The sequence below is a fragment of the Crinia signifera genome, chromosome 3 (genome assembly GCF_055691185.1).
Source record: "Crinia signifera chromosome 3, ASM5569118v1, whole genome shotgun sequence".
Taxonomy (NCBI): domain Eukaryota; kingdom Metazoa; phylum Chordata; class Amphibia; order Anura; family Myobatrachidae; genus Crinia; species Crinia signifera.
In genome coordinates, this window is record NC_139219.1 from 286,872,443 (window position 1) to 286,897,238 (window position 24,796).

General features: G+C 45.5%; 1 protein-coding gene across 1 annotated transcript in view; it reads right to left on the bottom strand.

Annotated features, from left to right (window-relative positions):
- The window catches only part of LOC146063017 (saxiphilin-like), a 102,969-nt gene extending 84,052 nt beyond the window's left edge, over window positions 1-18,917 (bottom strand). The window contains 3 exon segments of the mRNA XM_083175025.1: window positions 1,813-1,921; window positions 8,652-8,815; window positions 18,867-18,917. Coding sequence (XP_083031151.1) covers window positions 1,813-1,921; window positions 8,652-8,815; window positions 18,867-18,909 — 316 coding nt within the window. The 5' untranslated portion in view covers window positions 18,910-18,917.
- Window positions 18,918-24,796: the final 5,879 nt, after the last annotated feature.

Below are 24,796 nucleotides of genomic sequence, written 5' to 3' on the forward strand. Positions count from 1 at the left end.
GAGCTAGGTAATTGATAAGAAAGGTGTCACCACACACAGGTGATGGCAATCCTACAGATGGGGCAGGCCTCTTCTTTGCTGGCGAATTGCCAGAACGTCAGCGCTGGCGATCCTCCAGCAGCCTACCTCACCATCTGACTGAGACGCCTGTGCGTCTCACGCGCGTGCGTCTCAATCTCCGTCGGCGGGGCGACGGGAACCCTGTCCGTCTCCGCTTCAGGGAGACTGACAGGGTTAGGGGGGGTGCGGGCAGGCGGCGGGGACCCCGGGTGACCTCCGGCAAGCCGGCAGTGACCAGGGGGAAGCACTGGAAGCGCCGTCGGAAGGGGACACGCGCGCCTCTCATGCGCGCGCGTCCCCTTCTCGCTATAGAGATGGCGCTGGCGGGGGATGGCGGGTGGCATCACCATCGCCATCCCCTGCAAAGATGGGATCTGCCCCATCTGTACATTACCAGGGCATTCCAGGAACAGAGCATTTTCTCCCTCATGGAGAGGGTCAGGTAGGCAAGTATGATACTATTGCCTTCACACTATGCGAATTGAAGAGCATTTACCAGGTTTATACAAACAGGAGTAAAGCCTGGAACCAAAATGTTCTGTTTCAAAAATGTTTATAGTGATGTCCTTTGGTGGTTGTGTTTTTAACAAACAGTAATCTTGGTAATTCTTGTGTTATTCAGAGTAGGATTAGGCCTGCATAGTCACAGTACTTGTATATAGAGTGGGGTATGGCCAGCAGAGTCACATTACTTTTATACACAGTGGGGTATAGCCAGCAGAGTCACAGTACTTGTAGACACAGTGGGGTATGGCCAGCAGAGTCACAGTACTTGTATACATAGTGGGGTAAAGGAAGCAGAGTCACAGAAATTACTGTATATGCACAGCCAGCACAGTTCTTGCACAATGGGGTATGGCCAGCAGATTCCCAGTACTTGTATGCATGTACAGTTGGGTACTCTGGACACACGTACCTTTTTTGGCAGGTAAAGTACCATTTTTTTCATGGCTTGTACTATGCTTCAGGCATCGAGGCACTGTGCCTGAAGCATGGCGAGCAGACGCGGTGGTACGGTTTAGTGTAGAAATTCAGAACAATTTTATTTTTAAAAACCCCATGTCGACCTTTTGACTGTGGACCTTCCCGATGTTGACCTAATGCTTGTGTCGACCTAATGACCATGTCGACCTAACACATCTTGACCTTCCTGCATGTCGACCTAATGGTGTTGACCTAATGCTTTTCGACCATCCTACTGTCTACCCAATGATCCATAACCCAAAATAATAGCAGTGCCAAAGCAGAGTATAGCACAGCATACAACAGCACGCATTTCCATATAATAGCGCAGAGCCGCGGCCACATCGCTTTATATAGGATGCAAGTCCCGCAAGAATCTTACACTGGGAGGATGGCATTGGGCATTGAAGTGGGATTTGAGTCTAGTGGGAACAGACTGGATTCGGATCCCCAGTGTTAAAATTCCACAGAATCCGAGCCACTCATCCCTATTATGAAGGGGCCCAGACCATGTACCCATTAATTGTTTACCAAACTTATAAGCATGGGCTCCAACCACGGTATTCCCCCAGTGGGCCCTTCATGTCCTAGTCTGACACTGCCCCTGTGGGCTAGTCCAACCCTGCGCAAACATCTAGAAAGGGAGGGGGGACATTTCAGTGCACATGCACAGCACAGAAAATGTGTATATTATGCAAAGCAAATTACCACACGTCCATCTCTAAATTTCATTCACAGTAGCATAGTACAAGTGTACACTGCAGGAGTAGAGAACCCATATGTACTCACCTTTGTGTATCCTATGACTTTCTTTCATGATGGGCTTCAAATGATAAGGGTCAAGGGAAGCTTTGAGAACATTTCCACCATCTATACTAATGGCATCTGCATCTCCATCCTGAAAAACAATAGGCGTTGGTACTGTACATCTGTGCCTACCTACTGTATATGGGCATTGTTAAACTCAAGTTACCAGAGTTATACAGTACATTACATTGCACATTGTTCTATGCCTGATAAGTAATGTGGAAAGGGGAATAATCCATATGATGATGTGTATGATGGCGGGTTTAGGCTTCATTAAACACAATGTACTGTACAGTATTTACAAGTGCCTTGAGTCCTGTTGGAGAAAGTGCGCTATATAAATTAAACTTAATTACTTACATTGTACTGTGCCTCTCTGTTTCTCATTTCTTAAGGTGCCCATACACTAGTAAGATTTATCTTCAGATCTGGCTGGTTGGAACAAACACATGGTTATGGATAAGTGACAGTTTTCCAGCATTTCCAAGCAAATGGTCAACTGTCATTTGCTCTCATCCATAACCATGTTTTTGTTCCAGCCAGCCAGATCTGAAGATAAATCTGCGTGTGTATGGCCACCTTTATTTTGTATTGTTCTTGGTCAGCCATGAAGGAATTCTTCTATGAATATATTTGTGTTTACGTTATATAATAGATGTTCCGCTATTACCATAAAGTCTTATCTGCTCTAGAATAAGGAAGTTTCCCTGCAGTCAGTGGCGGATTTAGGGGGGGGGGGGCACCTGGGCACGTGCCCGCCCCCCTGTCATTTCCAACTTTTTTTTTTTTTTTTTTTAATTGAAGCCGCACAATGAAGAGGCTGCGGCACGTAACAAATCGGGAGATGCTCAGCTGTCCCAGGGTGTCCCCTCACAGTCTCTCCTCCTTCCCTGCTTTCACTTCCTATATTGCTGGGGCTGCTTCAAGGAGCACCTCGCGGGACCAGCTGACGGCTGGGTCCGCAGCTGACAATGTGACAGGTCCCGGCTGCCGGTTACCTAGCTAAGACCGCCACTGCTGTGCATCTCCCTCCCACCTTCCCAGAATGCCGGTGCGAGCGCAATGTCATTGTGCGTGGCATTCTGGGAGTGGCCGGCCGCGGGGGAGAGAGTTGCGCTGCATGCCATGATCTGTCATAACCTGCATTTACATGAACCTAGTCCTTGTGTGCGTTTTTCGGCAGCCTGCCCCGGCCGTGATGAAACCCATCATCACCAGAGCAGTTCTGGTTCCTAGCCCCATCATCAGCACAGGCCAGTAAGCTACATGCTCTCTCTATCCTATACTGCACATTATCTATCTATTTATCTGTCTGTCTGTCTATCTATCTATTCACATAAACATAGAAATATATATATAGAGAATAATGCCATTGTTTCTATATTTATTATATCGTCACCAGTGTATAAAAGATTCTAAAAAAGTTTTGTAATGTTTTACACCCTGCTAACGATATAATAAATATCGAAACGTTGGCATTATCCACAATATTTATGATTTATTAACTGTGTGCTGGCGCTGCCAACAATTTCTGCTATATTTGGATCTCCTGGTTTTTTGGATTTACCTAAAGAAGAAACTGGGACCTGTTATTTTCTATATGTGAGTGCTGTCTCAGTTTGAATGTGTGTTTGTGTATATACTGTGTGTGTATAGTATTCCTGCTAGCCTTGTTTTGCATGGCGCCACACCCTGCCCGTTTTATAATGTACTAAAACACCCTGCCCTTTTGTCTGCGCCCCTGCACCCACCTGGAAGAGCTAACATGCGCTTAACTTAGCAGTAATTGTTAAGCGGCTGTCACTCTTCCAGGTACCCCGGCATGTGCACTTATACAAGGTAGGAGGGAGTCGGTACTTTAATCAGCGCTGCCCCGTTGGATTCAGGTCCCAGCATTGTACTTACATGGAGGGAGTTGGGACTTTAATCAGCGCTGCAATGCCAGATTCAGGGCCCAGTACTAGTGTTCTTACACGGAGGGAGGACACAGGCGAAGCTTCTGCAGATACCGGTAGTGTAACTGAGCCTACAGTACAGCAGTGCTGGATCTGCGTGGCTGATGGACGCTGACTGACTGTGCTTATACAGTGCCACATCAGTCATCCGTGTAGCCGGGGACGGTACTGCAGGCTCAGCTACACTGACGGAATCTGCAGAAGAAGCGGCTTTGCCTCCCGCCTCCCTCTTCCCTATGTGTAAGTGCACTATGGGGCCCTGAACCCTCTGAGGCAGCATTGATTACAAATAGCTAGTTGTACCACTGTATACATGGGCCAAGTGGTTCTTATCTGATGTCATACAGATGTAGCCGCATTCATTGTTGCTGTGGCAATTGCCATGGCGATCGGTGCTGCCCGATCGGCATCTATTTTAGGTGCGGATTTGCTGTGACAAACGGTCACAGGCGGCCGTATTGCGGCAACTATAAGAGTGGCTATATCTGTATTTAATGTATTTACCAGCTTCTGCCTCTCCTGGTCTCTGAAATGTGCCCAGCTCGGTGGTCAGCACCCTGCCCTAAAAAATTCCCTTTCTTTCATTTACTGTACTTATCTCTTCTATGCCTCCCCCACCCCCTTCCGACAACCTCCACAGCATTTGCAGACTCAGTATTCAATGCCGCTGACGAAGGGGTTTGTATGGCGAGGATGTTTTGTTTTTTAGCAAGGATTGCCAAAAACAAGCCATCCTTACCATCTAACCCACTCGCCGGCTGCTTGCCATAGCCTGTGTTCCAGGTAAATTCTCCGAAACGGCGAGGTTCAGCACAAATGCAGGGAGCCTGCTGCATTTTGTGGTGATCCCCGCCATTTTGACAGCTGCACTCGCCATTTCAACCTCACTGAAAACAACCAGCGAGATGGAAATGGCAAGTGAAGAGGATGCCATTAAATAATCTGACAGCGAGCTATCGGCACGGCTCATTGTATAGCTTACCATCTGAGGCTTTCCCCCACCATTGAATACACCTTTATCTACACTGTGCATCCCATCCTTTCCCCACAGTTTATGATTAATTATTTTTGGATATGTGCTGATATTTACATGCATAGATGTTGCTTTTAATTTGGCTGTACTGTGTTGGTAACGTGTATTAAGCAGTTGTATTGTGGTCTAACGTATAAAGGGGGTACATTAATTGGTAGTATTCGTTGTACAAGCCCCAATATATTTTCCACTGTGGCCAGCCACAAAAAACAGGTGTAGGTCCGGACAGAGTAGAGGAGGGGACCTTGGCTCAAAAAACAGCAGGAAGGACCTGGCCTGCCTTACTAGATTACACCAGTGTCAGGAATGCCAGTCCTGGTCTCTGTCACTCTTTGGGCCCGACTCCCGAGCTTTGCCCCATCTGTAATGGCTGTGGTCTCTGCATGCACAAGGATCACTGGTAGGTTGCCTCTCGCGGATTTCCGGGATTCTCCCAATTTTGTGATTACCATGGTATACACATATATCTGTGTCATTAACCTGGCTCTATACTGCACTACACGGGCGTTAGTTCCAGTCCGGAGTGTGCCTACTTCTGTCAGTTGACACGCACAGCCATTTTGAACAGGTCACGCCCACTTTTGAATAGACCACACCCACTTTCGGCGCGCGCATTTAAATTGTGAAGTGGGTATTTCCGCAAATCAAATGACAGAGAGTTGGCAACCCTAATCACTGGGTTGTTCACCCATAGCATACACTCTCTCCTTCTCACTTTACTTTCCCCTTTCAAATGTTAATAACTAGAAATTGTGGCATTCATTTTGTGTGAGATTACACCCCTTTTTACCTAGCTGTACACTGCTGTTCTCCTATTATGGTGTCTCCTATCTTGGTGCCCCCCCCCCCCCTGTAATTTTCTTCTGGATCCGCCCCTGCCTGCAGTCATTGCTAGATGGTGTCCATAACCCTTTCAACCTAGCCATCTGGCTCAAACTTGGAATGAGCAGCTCAGTGAGCAATGCGCCCCCCCTCCACTGCCGCTGCCTTCGCCGCCCCAAGCCACGGGGCCAGCGCATGCGCAGTACCTTCATACATTCTGCACATGCGCTGGCCCACGCCTCCGTGGGCTGCCTTTGCAGCAGCCCCTGGAGGCTTGATCGGGTTCCCAGGTTCCGGCGCATGCGCAGTATGGTACGCGATACTGCGCATGCGCAGAACCCATTTTGGGGGCTGCCGCGTATTACCGCAGAAAGAGGCATCCCGGAGGGCGGGAACACCTCCCGATAGGATGCCTTGAGTGACTGGCAGGTCGGACTTCCAATAGGAAGTCACTGCCAGTCACAGTGAAGCCAGTGCAGTCTCGCAGACTGCATCTGGCTTCGCCTAAGGCAGAGACCGTGGCGGATTTTACCTGGGGGGCTGCAGCCCTGCAGCCCATAGGTAAAAACCGCCACTGTATATAATACAATTACTAGAGCTGCCACTACAACATACAATTTGAAGGTCTGTACACACTGTGCAATATGCGGCACTGCAATATTGTTAACGATATTGGTGGTGCGGCAAAAATGAATGACCCAAAGGTAAGCGATATGATATCATTAAAAATATCGTTAAGTGCCGTCACCGAAATCTCCCTACCGAGCATGCAGTTACTGATGATATTGTCAGATTGGACTGCATGTTCAAATGATTGGGCATATCATTAATGACGTGCAGGAGTGCGCATCATTAACTATATACTGGGTAAACACTGAACGATATGCACAATGATATTGTTAACAATATCGTTATCATGCATATCGTTTATTAAAATCGTATTGTGTGTACACAGCTTAAGGGACATAGCAGAGCTGCTGCACACGTCCAATGGTAGTATCTTCTACCAAGTTTGCTGTGTGTGTGTGTGGATCTTAGGGCTCAATCAGTGCGCTGGACCAGAGAGCAGCTGCCAGGTAAAAGAGACAGGAGCCTTACAATGAGGTGTGAGAATAGAATGTCTGCTTATAAAGTTCATTTCTGTCCCCTACAGTTTCTATTATCTGTGTGTAATTTATATCTTATTGACTATAAAAACCTTTTCCTGACCATTTATGATATTTATATACTAAATATTTTGATACCGCCTATACTATCATGGGTCTTCAAACTGTGGCCCTCCAGATGTTGTGAAACTACGTGTTCCAACATGCATTGCCACATTTTTTCCTATAAGAGCATGCCAAAACTGTCAGGGCATGCTGGGACATTTAGTTCCACAACATCTGGAGGGCCACAGTTTGAAGACCCATGCTATAGACCAGTGGTAGCCAACTCCAGTCCTCAAGAGCTACCAACAGTTAACGTTTTCCATGTCTCCTTACAGAATCACAAGTGAAGTATTTAGATTCAACTGTGGATCTTTTCCCCTGTTGGGTGAGCTGGAAAATGTGAATTATTGGTAGCTCTCGAGGACTGGAGTTGGCTCCCCTGTCTCCTGCTACAGCCCATATATATATTCTGTGTATGGAAAGACCAGTGTATACACAGTGCATGCCTTGGGCCAATATGAGATTCGTCTACTACTTCCCCAGATTTTTGCACTTGCTCTGATGTTCCACAGACTGGGAGATCGTGGAATGTATTTCGAATCCCCCATCTAAAAATCCTGCATTTGCCATCATACTAAGGGTCTAATTCAGACCTGATCGCTGTTCAAATTTGTTCTCAAAATGGGCAAAACCATGAGCAACCCAGGTGGGGCAGATGTAACATGTGCAGAGAGAGCCAGATTTGGGTGGGGTGTGTTCATACTGAAACCTAAATTGCATTGTAAAAATAAAGCACAGAAACCCAAATCTCTTGCAGCATATGTAACATCAGCCCCACCTGCACTGCAGCATGGTTTTGTCCATTTGAGAACAATTTTGTCCTGCGATTAGATCTAACAATTGGGCCCTAAGGACCTTATTCTGGTCCGTTCGCAGCCGCATTTCTGCGCATGTGCATATGCCGTGTGTGTGCGGCCACGGCGAGCACCCAAGGCTGCGGCCAGGGGGCGTGGGGCGGCGGCAGATAGTCGTGCCCATGGGAACGCCCAGTATTTCATGGGTGTTCCCATGTAAACGCTGAGCAATCCTATGGTAGTCGGGCCATGACATGGGTGCGGGCAGCTGACATCACCGCATTCCAGCTGCCCGCCCACTTCCTCCCGAGGGTGCACCCAAATCTAAGTTACCTGAGAGTCACTTAGATATGCTTTCACGTTCCACAACATTCGATGGTTGGCGACCATCAAATGATGTGGGTGTTTACCCAAGGGCTGCTAATCAATGTTTTTGTTTAAACATCCATTCGCAGGCCCTGCGTGCGAACACACGCTGCAAAGGGGGGGGGGGGGGGGGGGGGCGGCTTGGGTTTTGGTTGACTCGCAAGGGTGCAAATTTGCATCCGAGCAAATCAACCACAATAACCCCCTAAGTGTACTCAGGATGTGAGTGCAGTCCTACTGTATTTCCAGGTTACAGAATTGGCATTCCGTGTTGTGCCTGGCCTCAGATATAATTTTATGAGTTGTTGCATACCTCCCAACTGTCACGATTTTAGAGGGACAGTCCCGATTTTCGGGTCCTGTCCCGCTGTCCCACCCGCGGCAGGCATTGTCCCGCTGCGGGGGGTGGCAGTTGGGAGACCCCCAATGTAGTAGAATAGACGCTGTGCGCATGCGCACAGCGTCTATTCTCGTATGAAAATGAGGTCGCGGCTAATTAGCATAAGCCGCGCCCTCATTTGCATACGCCCGCCCCCTTTTCGGACGCTCGCGCGGCTTTGCCGCGCAAGTGTCCCTATTTCATACGGACAGAAGTTGGGAGGTATGTTGTTGCCTCCCTGTAATATGTATATGTACTTACACTGATTGCTTTCATACAGTCCTCCGTGCTGGATCGTTTCACACAAATAAGCAGAATATCCTGAATGCTACAAGAATTCACTATATCATTGCACTTCTTCTCTTCACTCTCTGATGTCACACACCAGCGGACGCTCCGTGTTTTGGGGGCTGCAAAGCACAGTCCTAGTCAAAGGTAGAAAAGAAACAGTAAACTAAAAGTGACTATAAAGCGTTTATAGGAATGATGCTCAAGCTCCATTCCAATGGTTTTATGCAAAAAGTTGCGGATTCATGCAACATAGTAAGGTGGAAAAATGACACAGATCATTAATGTCATAAATTATAAATATAAATGTGTCTGGTGTGGTACCCCAGTCCTGAGGTACCCCTGTTTGTGTGCTTAAACTGGGACTGCAGCCAAATGCTTCTTATGGAGCCCCTATGGACTGGGGCTGCAGGGGTTAATTGCCCTTCCTGGTTGTCTGGTAACAGGAGCAGCCAGAAGAGAGAGCATCTGTAGAGCACTAGGACCTAGGGGAGTTGACAGAATCCCTGAAAGAGAGGGAAACAGAGCTGTGCTGCTATTGGGCAGAGGTCAGAGAGGTGAAGGTTGAGTTGAGCGAGAGAGAGTGAGGAGAGCAGCAGCATGACATGGCTGCAGAAGAGTGAGAAGCAGTGTAGCAAGTGAGGACAGGACCACATGTGGAGAGGACACAGCTTGGCATGCTATGGAGGACAGAGACAGCAGCTGCAGACAGAGTGTGCCTGTGGGAGAAGGAGCCACAAGTGAGAGAAGTGACTGGCAGGAACCAGCAACTGTAGCAGTTAGTACAGGTACCCCAATAACACACAGCCCTTGCCAGCCCATCAAGCCCTTCACAATCTGCCCTGAGAGACTGCCCCAGTATCCACCTGAAGGCACCCCACAGTACCCCTGAAGCCCAGGCAGTGCATATCAGGCAGCACTGGCCCCTTTCTGTCCCTACATGTGAAGCAGCCACAGAAAGCTCAGCCCAAGACACAGTGCAAACTTACCAAGTTTAATTCCTCACACATTGGGCCTTGAAAGGGACACTTAATCACCTCCCACTACAAAGGCCTGTGAGCACAGTAGGCTGCAGGAAGAGGACACCCTACTGCTAGCAGCACAGACAGAGAGAGACAATGGGCGGTATTCAATGAGCCTGATTCGCCATGTTTTTATGGCGAATTTGTGCTGTTTGGCGAATTTCTGACTAAAACGGTGAATCACCCTATTCAATGAGCAGATGGCGAATACATTTGAAGGTTTTTTTCACCATGATTCACCGAGTAGCAATCGCTATCTTTTTATGGTGAAGTGGAATGTGAACTTTTAAAATAAAGTGTTTTGTTTTTTACATTTGGTGTAAAAAAATCAGGAATTTTCTTCTGAGGAGGGGCATGCTATTTTTATTCATGTGCTGTAAGCACATCAATATATATTTAATTTTTAAAAAAAAAAAAAATATATTTTTTTTAACACAGCAGCCAGCAGGGGGCGCCGGAGCCGAGCCGCTCATTACATATTCATATATTCACTGCACACGATCGTTACGATCGTGTGTAGTGAACATACGCTCCCCTGCTGGCACCCCCGGGGGGCAGCCTGTGCTGCCTGGCACCCGGGGAGCCCACCTAACCCCCACAAACGTTCTGGGCTAGGCAGAGAGACTTCCATCTCTCTGCCTGGCACCGTCCTCAGGCTCCCTGCGGCAATCGCCGCAGGAGCTCATATTCGCCAGTCAGGGGCAGCGAGCCCCTGACACGTTGAATACCGGAGCCCGCCGGCTCCGGAACGTGGCGAATGTGCGGCGAATGTGCAGCGAATCCAAAAAAGGATTCGCTGCACCTCGCAGGTATTCTCATTGAATACCGCCCAGAGACTGTTCATGGAGGTTTTGTATAGTCACAGCACCCTCCATTGGAAGACTATGCTGTGCTTTGCAAATAACCACTACAAGTTACTATTCTTCTAATATACCTGTTTGGATTACAAATACCGTGCACCATTTTGCTTCCAATTCACGGTTTCATCTGGAAGACATTAACTGACACATGGTTGAGGTAGCGTCACCTTGCGGACAATTCCGATATTACCGCCTTTTAGTGACAGTGTTACTTGCCTTTATATATTGAATTGTAATGTCTATATTTGAATGTTTACCATTATATGTGCTTTGTGCCAGTGTGTGTGATAGTAGGATTTATGTGCCTTTGCAGTTATTGTTATTGAGTCCACAATAATAACCGTGCATTGTGTTGATGATTATTTCATATAAATGACCTTAACAATATTTGGTTTGCAGAGGTGACTAGTGGTTTCCTGCATAATAAATATTGTTGTCACCGTCACTTTGTGTGTGATCTCTATGTGTGGGGTGTGCTGCTTGGGGTGTCCATCCTTTCTGCCACAGGCTCCCATAAGGAGAAGTCACTGATCCAACTCATCATCTTGAAGGTACAGGTACTTGTCTACACTTCAGAGTTGACAGCGGTGAAGAATACGGTGTCGAGACCCAAGGAACAAGGTACAGAAAGGGTTACTGGCATACTGTCCCCCCCGTTTGTCACATCAGGGGTAGATGTATGAAGCAGTGATAAGGGAGGAGAAGTGATAAAGTGCCTGGTACTTTATCAACCAGCCAATCAGCTCCTAATTGTTGCTTTTTAAACCCAACCTGTAACCGGCTGATTGGCCGGTGACCAGGTACCAGACACTTTATCACTTTTCCTCCTTATCACTGCTCCCTTACCGGTGACTGTGGGGCGGACGGCTGTGATATGTCTGTGGGCAAGAAACGGGCGGGTGCCGGTAATAGTGGGGCGGGCGGCGGTGATATGTCTGTGCGTCGCAGCGGGTGGGCAGCAGCGGGCGGGTGCCGGTGATAGTGGAGCGGGCGGCTGTGATTTGTCTGTGTGCCGCAACGGGTGGGTGCCGGTGACAGTGGGGATGGGCGGCGGTGATATGTGTGTGCACTGCAGCGGTTATTACAACTTTAAAATAACATTGTCAGTCCGGCTTCCGCTGGGAGGGAGGCCGCTGATAGGCTGAGAGTGCTCTATCTCAGCCAATCAAAAATCGGATAGTCATTTGACATGTTATTTCAAAGTTGTAATAGCTACTGCTCGTCCGCCCGCTGCGGCGCACACACATGTCAGCACCGCCCGCCCCACTGTCGCTGGCACCCGCCCGCTGCTGCCCACCCACTGCGGAGCACAGACAAATCACCGCCGCCTGCCCCACTGTCACCGGCACCATCCCTCCCCACATCTGCCGCCCGCCCCCATTACCTCCGCTGCCACCCCCCCGCCTGATCCTCACCGCCCGGCAGCTCCCCGTTTTTTCTTAAATGTGATAAATCGCATGCGATTTATCACATGAAAAAAATGGCCCATCATGTGCCAAATTGTATGTGACCCGCCCGGGGAGCTGCCGGGCGGCTCGCAGGAGAATTGGGTCCGACTTGTCCCTTGGACTAGTCGGCCTAATGTAAGGGGCCTTAACCGTCTGCATGTTGCTGGAATCTGTTTGATTTTGGCAATTTAGCCTATAGATTTAAAGAGTAAATAATTTAACCCTTTGAGTGCAAACGTTGCTGTAAGAGATGTGTAAAATATCCACTAAAAATTCCAGTTATTGCCGGCAAATGGTCTGATGTCAATTAATTGATGTTTAGTTAAATATTGCGCCCCCCCCCCCCCCCCCCCCCCCCCCGGGGAAAAAAAAAATTGTGAGCGAGGCTGGCATTTAAGCAGGGTTAATGGAATGGCCAGGAGGCTCCTGAAAATTAGGAGCCTCTCCCGACCCCTGCAAATGTGGGAAACCCAACCGGATACCACTGGTCCCTCCCCTCCATTTATCTCCCCCGCATCTCCCCCATGGCAGAGTTAAATCACCACGATTAGCGGCTTTCCGGGGGATGGCGGGCTAAATATCACAAATTGTCCCGTCCCCAAAAGTGCTGCTGACAGTCTCCTCTCTGGGGTTCTCCTGGAAAGGAGACTTTAAAAGTAGGCAAGTATGATTTTAAGTGGATATATAGCACATCTATACATGACACATGGCAGAACCGCTGGAATTATATGGCATACATTGGGCAGCACCCCTGGACTGAAACGGCACACATGTGGCCCCCCTGGAATTATACGGCACAGATGGGGACACCCCTGGCCTGATACAGAAAACGTGGCGGCACCCTGAACTTTATATAGCGTACATGGCGGTGCGTCTGACCTGATACATCACACATTATGGAACCCCTGGAATTATATGGCACACATGGTGAACCCCCACAGTACAAACCCCCCCCCCCCCCAAAAAAAATACTACTTTATTCTTTAAGAAAAAAAAAAAGGTCTGCAACACTGGAATTATACTGTATACTGTAAATTTAGCAGCACCTCATGAATTATATGACATATTTGGCTCACCCCAGGAATTATATGGGACCCTTAGCAGCTGATACCTCCGATTTAGCAGCACTGCATGAATTATACAGTGTGACACACTTGGCAGCACCACTGGAATTATACAGCATACATTGCAGCAGCCCTGACCTGATACATCACACATGATAGCATACCTCCCAACTTCTTGATCCATGGATGCGGGACCCTCGTGTGAGGTAGCCGCGGGACACGCCGAAAAGGGGGATTGGCATATGCAAATAAGGGCGTATCATATGCAAATGATCCCGACACGGGTCATGCCCCCTTTTTGCCCTTTGTATTGCTGAATAGATGCTGTGTGCATGCCTTCAGCGTCTATTCCTTCAGGCTGGGGGGACTCCCAACTGCCCCCCCCCCGCCGCGGGACAATGCCGGCCCTGGGAGGGACGTGGGACAGTCCTGCGAAAAACGGGACAGTTGGGAGGTATGTGATGGCACTCCTGGAATTATACAGCACACATGCAGCACCCCTGGAATTATACATCACATATGGCAGCAACCCTGGAATTATTTGGCACACATGGGGAAACCCTGGAGTTACACATGACACATGGCAGTACCCCTGGAAATATACATGACACATGGCAGAAGCCCTGGAATTATACGGCACACATGGCAGCACCCCTGGAATTACAAGGCACACATGGGGCACCGCTGGAATTCTACACAACACATGGCCGAATCCCTGGTACATAATACATGACACATAGCAGCACCCCTGGAATTATACATCACACATGGCAGCTCTCCTGGAATTATATGTCACACATAGCAGCACCCCTTGAATTATACGGCACATATTGGGCATCCCTGGAATTATACATCAGACATGGCAGCACCCCTGGAAATACACGGCACACATGGGGCTCCCTTGGAATTATCCATGACACATGGTAGCACCCCTGGAATTATACAGCACACATCACTGAACCCCTGGACTGATACAGGACACTGGGCATCATCGCTGGACTGATATGGCATGCATTGGGCATCCCTGGAATCATAGGTTGCACATGGCAGCACCCCTGGATTTATACGACACACATTGGGCATACCTGGAATTATACATGACACAGCACCCCTGGAATTAAATGACATACATTGCAGCACCGGTGGAATTATACGGCACACATGGGGCACCCCTGGAATTATAAACAATTCTTATTTTGAATGGCTATTACTATGGCTTAGGAACATAACCCGACATTTACCTGCAGTAAATGTTATGTTTAGAAACAAAAGTTCCTGTTTCACACACTATCAAATCACATATGCTGTACAGATTCAGGAACTTATTCTGGTTGACATGCAAGTGAATTTCACAGTGCTGCGTGTGTTTTTAAGGCCGCCCACGGTTTGCATTTCTGCCGCCCCCTTTGCACGGCGAATTCGCCTGCATGGCTGCGAATCGATGTTTTGAATAGACATCAGTTCGCAGGCTAAGAGGTGAGACCCACATAATTCGATGGTCACCGACCACAGAATGATGTGGAACGTGCATGCAAAACTAAGGCACTCTCTGGTGTCTTAGCTTTGTGTGCACCCTGTGCGAGGACAGGACGGGCAGCTGACATCTGGATATGTCAGCTACCTGCCCCCAAAAGCCACATCACTGCTCATTTCCCTGGGAATGCCCAGCGTTTTCATGGGAACACCCAATGAATGAGACAGCAAACTTGCATTTCGTCATGCTCGACCCGTTCGCACCCGGCGTTTGCACAGACGCAAAACCGCTCTGTCCAACACTGCTCACTTATCATCTGCATTGAAGTCAGCATGTGGTCCGCCATACGGCGGTGGACACAGCTCCTTGCACTTGCGAATAGAGCCCAAGAGGCTCCCTCCAGATGGGAGGTACAATCGGGAGTTCGCCATGCGGCTGGGACCTTTGCCACAAGTGAGAGAAAATGGAGACTACCTAATCTCAGATGTTGCAGGATCATTCACAGTAACTATCTGCACTGGGCTCTCCACCCTTACGTATTTTGCATATACCAAGTGTGAATTAAGGAACTTATCTTCCCAAGACTAACGGGACATTACTACAAACAAGAGGTTGAGCATAGCGCTCCATAATAATTTTATTTAGTAGTGGAATGTGGTTGTAATGCGCTATATATTTTTATACTGAATTGTACATGTTTTATATGTTATTTTAAACCAAATCAATATCAATATATGCTTAAGAAACCCTGATTTTTTTAAATTATAATTGGATTTGTGCTCTCTTAAATTTATTAAACATGAGACTTGTAATGTAATGTAATGCTCTCACGGTGACATTGTCAGATAGGGCAGCACGGACTGTGTAATGGATGGTTAGCATCAGGGCTATTTTTCAGTAGGCTCCAGCAGGAACTGAGGCCCTTATTCTAGTTCACTCTTTCTGACAAAATATTTCTTAGATGGACAAAACCATGTGCACTGCAGGTGAGGCAGGTGTTACTTGTGCAGAGATAATTAGATTTGCATGGGGTTTTACACCTGCCTCACCTGCAGTGCACATGGTTTTGTCCATTTAAGAAATATTTTGTCAGAAAGAGTGAACTAGAATAAGGGCCTCCGTTCCTGCTGGAGCCTGCTGAAAAATAGCCCTGGTTAGCATTACAGCCTCACAGCACTGAGGTCAGTTATTATATTCATTATGGCCCTAACTGTGTAGAGTTTGTATATTCTCTCCATGCTTGTGAGAGGTTTCCTCCAGGTACTCCAGTTTTATCCCACAATCCAAAAATATACTTGCCAGTGACTTGGCTCCCAACATAAACTATCCCTACAATGAATGCGTTTGCATACAATACATGTGGCAAGGTAATATGGATAATAAGCTCCACTGGGGCAGTGACTGTCAATGTACACATTTTCTTTGTAAGGTGCTGTGGAATATGTGTGCTCTATTTATATAAATGTTAATGAATAAAATAAATAAATGCTATATAACATAATCCAGGTGGTGTAAATGACGTCCTGTTGTCCAATGACGTCCTGGTTTTGTAAAAGTTTCTCAGCTTTGTCCTTTTACTGAAACCAGTAATACCCAGTATAGCCTGCCTAGGAATGAGTTGGTGTTTGTGAGATGCTACTGCTGCTGTTGGTGGTGGACCGTCACAGTCATGTAGTTTAACGAGCCGATTGGTCGCAATCGGCCAAAATCGGACCAAATCGCCTTGGTGTATGGGGGCCTTAAGGCTTGACAATAGTAGTCTGGATTTGGGTAGTAAATAAATATTCCAGACAGAAGAGGTTGATTTTTGGGTCTTTTGCCCAGGCATCACCATGGTCTTTTTCATCCCATGGGCAACAACTGTCCACTGTTGCCTAATTTAAACAAACCACATCCTGTCTACTTTACTGTACACTGCCATCACCTCATTCTGTGACATTTCATCCTGGATGTCCTCTCACAACCTTAAACTCAGCATTTTCAAAACCGAATTCATTATATTCCCACCAGTCAAGTGTAGTTACCAAACTGTATTGGTAGGGTTGGTAGTGTCAGACCTAGACATCGCAAATCACGGATACACTTGGACTCACAAAATGATTGGGGATTTGTGATATCTGAATGCAAAGTTAGTTTCTGTGCTTTCACAAGCTTTATATATTTTAGTTTTTAGAGAGAGAGGGGCTTCCATCTTCATGAGAAGCTAAACCATCAGTCATTAACATAGTTCAAGGCCTTAGCCTTTTCTTGCAATTTTGTAAATAGCATATTGCACATTTTACATTTCTCATCATATAATTTTTTGGGGTTATTCAATTTAGGTTCTTGGATTTCCATGCCCTCTATGGCATCGGCCTGAGCAGACAAGGTTGATGGACTTGCATCGTCAATGTCATAACTGGTTCCAGTAACTTCAGCACTAGTGGTAGGAATTGTTTCTTGATCTTTTATTATTTGTCCTCCCTTTCTTTCAATACAAAGCACCCCTAGACTTTTACGTCAAACTTCTGAACGTATTCACTAGACTTAGCACCTCAGGGCTTATACAACAGATTTGGCAGCACCCCTGGGCTACAGCAAACAGAGCACCTCTTTTTCTTGTGGGGGCCCAAACAAACCAATTATTTCAGCCACAGTTGTGGCAGACTCTGTCGCTGAAATGGTTTGTTAATACAACATAAGGTTAGGTGGTAGGGCCCAAGGAAAATTTAAATTTACACCTTTTTTTGTGTGGGGGGGGGGGGGTCCAAATGAACCAATAATTTCTGCCACAGTTGTGGAAGACCCTGTCATTGAAATGATTGGTTTGTTAAACTGTGAATGTCCTGTTAATACAGAATAAGGGTTGGTTGGAGTTCCATCTTGCACCTCTTTTTTTTGCATTATGTGCTCTTTGGGGCCTAATTTTTAAAACTACTATTACAGTATTTACTTATTAACAGTTTCTTATCTAGTATTCAATTGTGCTTTACAATAGGAGACAGTGATACAACAATCTGGGTATTTACAGTCAAAGGTATGAAGGCCCTGCTTGCAAGCTTACAATCTATACAGAAATAGGCATTAATTCTACCAGAATGCAATGTTCCTGGTGTGATGTATGATAAGGTAACCCAACAGTTTGTCCAGGGGTCAAGAGGATGGAAAATGTGAAAAAGAAGAGTAGATATAGGAACCGTATATAAAGGTAAAGTAGCAGGTTCTGGGATTAAATAAGCTTGCCTGAACAGGTGAGTTTTCAGAGAATGCTTGTAGGTTTGGAGACTGGAGGAGAGTCTTAATGTGCATGGGAGAGCATTCCTGAGTGGGTGCAGCCCGAATAAAGTCCTGCAATCGGGAGTGGGAGCAAGTACTATCCTGTCTGACACTGTATTGCCGTCCCTAGATGGGCCACGTGTTTGTGCCACCCACTTGTGTCGCTTTGCATAGTCACATCGGTGCAACCTATTGACCTAAAAACAATATTGTGAGGTGTGTGAGCGCAGCAGGCCACCGAGCCCGAAGCGTGGCGAGGGGACGCAGAATTGCTCTGCGATCTTGCATTAATGGTCCCAAGAGGTAGAATCAATAAATATTAAAGACCATCGCCAAATATTTGATTAAAAATCAAGCTGAATAAAGCAAATCAGAGCAGGAATTCACAACTGGTTTGAAAAGGGTGCAGTTTGTAGCCCCCGCTCCACCTGCTGGGCAGTGGTGAATAGACGCTGTGCGCACAGCATCTATTCCCCGCAGACAAAGGGGCTGCGGCGGCAAAATGGGTGTGGCCTCACACAAGTGATGTGATTTGAAGGCCATGCCCCTTCACTGTGAGGCCAGGCCCCCCCCAAAAAAATTTTTTGGGTGCGCAGCAGAGCCACCACTGAAAGTTGGGTGGTATGGTAGAACTTCCTTACTGTAATAAGTGGTATTGTGCACATGTGGCAGGTATATGGTGGAGAATAATGTTGCCCACATAAAGGGCCTTATTCTGATCTGAGCTCAGTACAAATTTGTTCTTAAAATGGGCAAAACCATGTGCACTGCAGGTGGAGCAGATGTAACCTGTGCAAAGAGAATTAAATTTAGGTGGGGTGTGCTGAAACTGAAATCTAAATTGCAGTGTAAAAATAATGCAGCCAGTATTTACCCTGCACAGAAACAAAATAACTCACACAAACCTAACTCTCTCTATATATGTTACATCTGCCCCACCTGTAGTGCACATGGTTTTGCCCATTTTAAGAACAAATTTGTACTGAGCTCAGATCAGAATAAGGCCCATAGTCTAGCTTTTACAGTTGTTTCTTTACCTGAATGAATGACTACCCCTTCACTTACCCAGCACACAGAAGCACAGGGCCACTCGGAACGCAGGAGTCATCCTGTCAGACCTGCACACAGTGACTGTCCTCTATAGACCTCTGCCTTTTTATATATTTTTGTAAAGTTTTTTTTTTTTAAATATGGTAGAAGGCAGTTGCGTGGGCATATTTGCTGTCCTTGTATTACGTAACAAAAGTATTTCTCTATTACCCATACACCTCTTTCTCATCAATTACTGTTGATATAACAGCATTTTGGCACAAATATTTTTTTACCCTTGATGGGACCTTGTGCAATATACTGACCAATACTGATAAACACATTAAATACACAGCCAGCGTTTCAGCCCATACAGGACAACCTTCAATTTGTACAAAAACAGATCCTCAAGTGTCCATATACAGTATAGCTGTACAAATGGATGATAGTATGTATTAATAATAATAAGCATACACTACTGAACTTAGGGGTATGCACCGGACACTTTTCATGTTTTATGTTTTGGTTTTGGATTCGGATTGGTTTTGCCAAATCCACCCTTTTGGGTTTTGGTTTTAGATCAAGGTTGCCTACATTGACAGTATTTTTTACAGGAGAAGCCCACAGAGGAGACTGTTAGCAGATCTGCGGGGGGGAGGGGTGGGGGGGTGGGGCCTGTTATCAGCATAATCAATAATATAAGGATTCACAGGTCTCCAAGGAGGGGGTGGGGCTAAATGATGCAATAGTCCTGCCCCTCCTGAAAAGCCGCGAATCGCGGCATTTAAACACCGGGTTGGGGTATTGAAACAACGGGATGAGGCGGTGAATGGGTGGGCCCAGTGGAATACGGGAGGTTTGCCCACCTTTCCAGGGGCTAGGAAAGGGGGACCTGATATCTGGGACCCTCCTGGCCAATCCGGGAGGGTAGGCAACCCTGTTTTAGATCTGTATTTAAATAATATATATATATATCACAGAATTAGGGGTTTTCTTTTGTAGCCTACCTTATATCCCTGGCCAGGTAGGGCTAAACTAAATATTGGTGCCTCCACCCTATGTTGTTAGAGGTATCTCAAGGGCTTGCTTGGGTAAACCCTAATTATTACCAATACAACTCAGACTATATGGGTCTCTACAAGCAGTATATACACTGTAACTACTATACATTAAGAGTACCATATATTAATAAAAGGAATTTTGGTTACAAAATAATAATTCTTTATTTTTCAGGAAACTCTTGCGGTTTTCCGCAGGATGAATCACAGGTAAGGCTATAAGCAATCGGTTTTCAATATGCAAAAATATAACTTTCCTTCCCCAATACATACACTAACTAATCGCTTATGGTTCTCTGTATGCTAAATATAAATCCCTATGGCATATATGAAGTTACACACCCATAACTCCCAACATTTGATGCCTTCAAGCAGGGGCACTGTGTGCGTGCTATAGGTGTGTGTATATGTATATATACAAAGACATTTCTCGGATCCTACATGAAGATACCTCTGCCTTGGAATTTGATGTGGATAGCCCCTCTGAGATTTTTGTCGATTTAATAAAATTAAAGAGACGCCGAGTAGAACTTCAACTGCACGGCTTAACTCCTTCACAATATTTTAAAGAGAAGCTAGTACCTTGCGGTTTTAGGATTCCTAATCAACCCACAATTGGCAGGTCCAACCCCAATTTTTGCAAGCAGTGGTGCCAAATTCTTAATGATTGTTCATTCCAGCTCATTATTCTAGTAATAGAACAAGTTAATACTGATTTGCAGCTTTTGGATAAGGAGATCACTGCTTGTGAAGATTTGGGCTTGAGTGTCCTGAGGTCTGATAACAGTGTTGATTGGTTATCAAAAATTAAAACTAATTTGTCTACTTTTCATTCTGAATTATTTTCCTTTAAAAAGGGTAAATACAAAACAGTGAACGTGGATTATAAAGCGTCACAAGTTTATTATTGGTTACAGGGAAGTGATAATAGACCACCCTGGCGAGGTGCCAATAGATCTAGACGGGTACATGCCAACAGGGACTTTTCTGAGCTGGACACACTTACATCAGCCAGCGACTCAGATCAATCATGCCCAACTTCTTTTTTAAGGGGCAAAACCACCAGAAGGAGAAAAACTCCAAAAGATCCAAACCTTGCAGGAGGGGAGGGGCCACACGTAAGAAGAAATCCGATCAGGGAGATAAGGAGGTGATTAGATGATTGTTTTCAATTTTTCAGACTATACACCCACTGAAGCCGAAATGGGTGTGCTCTCACATGGTCTATCCTTTGTGAGAACCTTTAGGCAAAATTCATTCAGTTTTGAGAATGAATTGTACAGACTTCACCGTACTTTGAAGCTTAAAGACTTTTTTGCTAGACAAAAAAGTAATGATCGACCTTTGAGCAAATTTAAACCCAAGAGTACACTTGAACCACCCTGTAATAATTCTGCTATTGATACATTTATTAATTTGGTTGAAAGGGTTACCGTTTATTGAAGGACATCTCCTACTCTAATCTTAGTAGGGAAGAAAATCTGACTCTCGACAAATTGAAAAACAATGATGCCCTTATAATTCATCCATCTGATAAAGGTGGAGGCATTGTGCTGCTCAATAAAATTGACTATGTCTCTGAAGTTATGAGACAGCTTTATGATGACACCTGTTATAAGCAACTCACCTATGACCCCACCTATGTTTACAAAAAAGAGGTTGATGCCGTGATTACAAAATTGTTGGATAGATGATCCCACATCGGAGTTCCTTGTAAAATCCCATCCTAGGACTCTATGTTCTATGTACTGCCAAAAGTACACAAAACGTTGATTCGACCAATGGAGAGACCTATTATCTCCTCGTGTGGTTCTTTATTTCAGCCTATCTCGCAGTACATAGACTTTTGGTTACAGACTGTGGTCCAGCAAATGGATTATTTTCTCAAAGACACTACTGATTTTATTTAAAAGTTGGAAGCACTTGGCACTTTACCCGTTCCTAGTCTACTGGTTACTTTCTATATTACAAGTCTTTACACGAACATTGCACATGAGGATGGCATGGACTCAGTCAAAGCGCTGGTTGCCTCCAGTCCACACTACTCAGGTCCACCGATTGAATTTCTTTTATTGCATATGGATATTGTGTTAAAAATAATTATTTTTTGTTTCAGATTTCTTTTAATTTACAGCTAAGGGGAACCGCTATGGGTTTAAACATGGTGCCCTCTTATGCTAATTTGTTTATAAGCATGTACGAGAAACAACATATAATTGATGATATTTTATTTGTGTGGACTGGGGGGCCCCAGCTCCTGACCGAGTTCATTGAAATCCTCAACTGTTTGGACACCACAATTAGGTTTAGTACCATCAGTATAAGTTACCTGTAAAGATGGCGTTGTGTCAACTAGCATCTTCAGGAAAAACACTGATAAGAATTTGCTGTTGTCAGCAGACTCTTTCCATCCATTACCTCAAAAACGAGGTTTACCCCTCTCACATTACTACATGTAGTGAGAAACACGTCTGATCCTTTGGCTCTTCCAGAAGCCCTAGATGAGATGGGCAAATGTTTTGTCCAAACAGGCTATGCTTTAATGGAAATTGAGGATGCCGTTTCATATTGCCTACAATTACCACAAGAACAAACACCTGTGACAAGAAATAAAGACACAATGGAGAGGAGGAGCAGCACAGAGGACGGGGAGGGGGTTAGGGGTCTGTGGCAGACGGTGATAGAAACCCATAGGCTATCACCACCCAAAGGTAGCGATACCCTGCCCTGTGATAACGCGGCGGCTGGGTATTAGTACATTTGAAAATGCAGTTAAACGGGGGTTTTACCGCATTTTCGTCTTAGTACATCCAGCCACTAGCCTGGTAGGATACACCCATTTCTAAATCTTCACCAATGACAATAGCCTCCAACCAGAGGCCGTTCCTACTAACCTAAAAAGCTTGACTCCATTTTTGTCTGGTGAAATTGAGTGTGCAGCACACTTGGTGCCCTTCATGTCTTTCTGTTATTGTGGCTTATTCTTTGCCTGGAAAGCTGAGTAATAAAATAAAGGAACAGTCTAGTCCTTCACCAACAACATTGTGTAAGCACAAATCAATAACACATGTGAAATTCATTTATAGCACCACCACTTCTATTTTCTGCACTTTTCATTTTAATAACGCAGGCTATATAACCTGCCAGCCCCCACCATCATATACCTGTCACAGATATCCTGCCAACCCGACCATTATTTACATTTGCCCACACACTAGAACGAGAACGATTTTTTTTGCCGATCGATCTATTGCTAAATCTTCTGATCTTACATGCTGCGTGAAATATCAGAAGATTTAGCAAATGATAGATAACAGTGCACATGGGATCTTAAGAGAACTCCTTGGTAAAGATGTTCGCTTGCCTGAAATCTTTTGTCCGGGAAGGACAAAAGATTTCAAGGGTAATTTATTTATGCACACATCTTAAGATTGCAGATCTTTCTAGTGTGTGGGCACCTAAAAACTCTCTCTGCACATGTTACATTAGCCCCACATGCAGTACAGCATGGTTTTGCCCATTGCCAAAAATTGCAGCCTTGCTAACAGGCCTGAATTAGGCCCTTGGCTTTACGCTTGGTACACACTAATAGTTATATCTGTAGATCAAATGATCTGCAGATATATCTACAGATGGATCGGGCACCGCGTTCTCGGTTCACACTGCCCGATCTGTTGGAACTGACATCACTAGTGGGTGGGCACATCTGCATGCGCCCACGCATTGAGCTGCCAATCACCAGTTGCTCCCAGCACGGGTGTACGGGTGGTCGGCAGATAGCCCGTACACACAGCACAATGCACTGATATATCTCTAGATCAGGCATGTTTAAAATTATGGCCTTCTAGCTGTTGTGAAACTACAAGTCCCACCATGCCTGGCCACAGTTGTGCTATTAGGGAATGCAAAAACTATGGCAAAGCATGCTGGGATGTTTAGTTTCACAACAGATGGAGGGCCATAGTTTGGATATGCCTGCTCTAGATATATCAGGCATCGGCTGTGTTGCACAGCCGGCGCGATATATCTCTGAATGATGCCATTCACAGATACATCTCTATTATATACTGGCCGATGGTGCGTCGATATATCGGCCGGTATATCGCCCAGTTCTCACACACCTTAACACAGGTTCTGTGGCTGGCTGAATTCAGGTGGTTTTAATGAGGCACAGTAACTGTGTAATCCATGGGTGACCTGGTAAGCCTAATTATATATAATTTGGTGGCTACTGGTACACATATGTGAAATTGCTATGTATGCTTAAAAACTAGCTAAAAACTTTGATGACAGTGTTGAATGCTAATATAAATGAACTAATTTGTTACTTTTCTTATGTGAATCTATAACAACTGCTACAATGTTTGAATATACCAGCTACAAGGTCTAATGCTGTTTAGAATCAACTGGTTCTTACTCTGATTGTTACGCTCTGTATTATTGTCATAAGCATAGTGTATGGCATAAATTGCCATGATTTTTTGCTAATTATCCCTTTATCGTGATATCAATTAAGAGATACTAAATCATGATATTTTGAATTTAGTGGCAATTATGCCAAATTAGTCAAATTACGGCGGTTGATACGTGTGTGAGCTCCCAGACTAAAATTTGACAATTGTATTGTGCTAATTAGGAGCTCAAAACTTGTCTATTGATGAATTTATATTCAGACAGGGGTGTGAAATCGGGTTGCAGTGCATATTTTATTTTTAGTTTAATTGTGTGATTTTTATATATAAATGTTGTGCTAATTACCACTTATATTAAATAAGAGTATTAAAAGCTAAGTTTTAAATTAGTATCACTTTCCTGATAATTATCAGTACTTGTGTACTAGCACGGCGCCCATCGCATCGCAGACCATAAGGCATGCAATGGTATGCGATGCGATGGCAGCCGATGTTA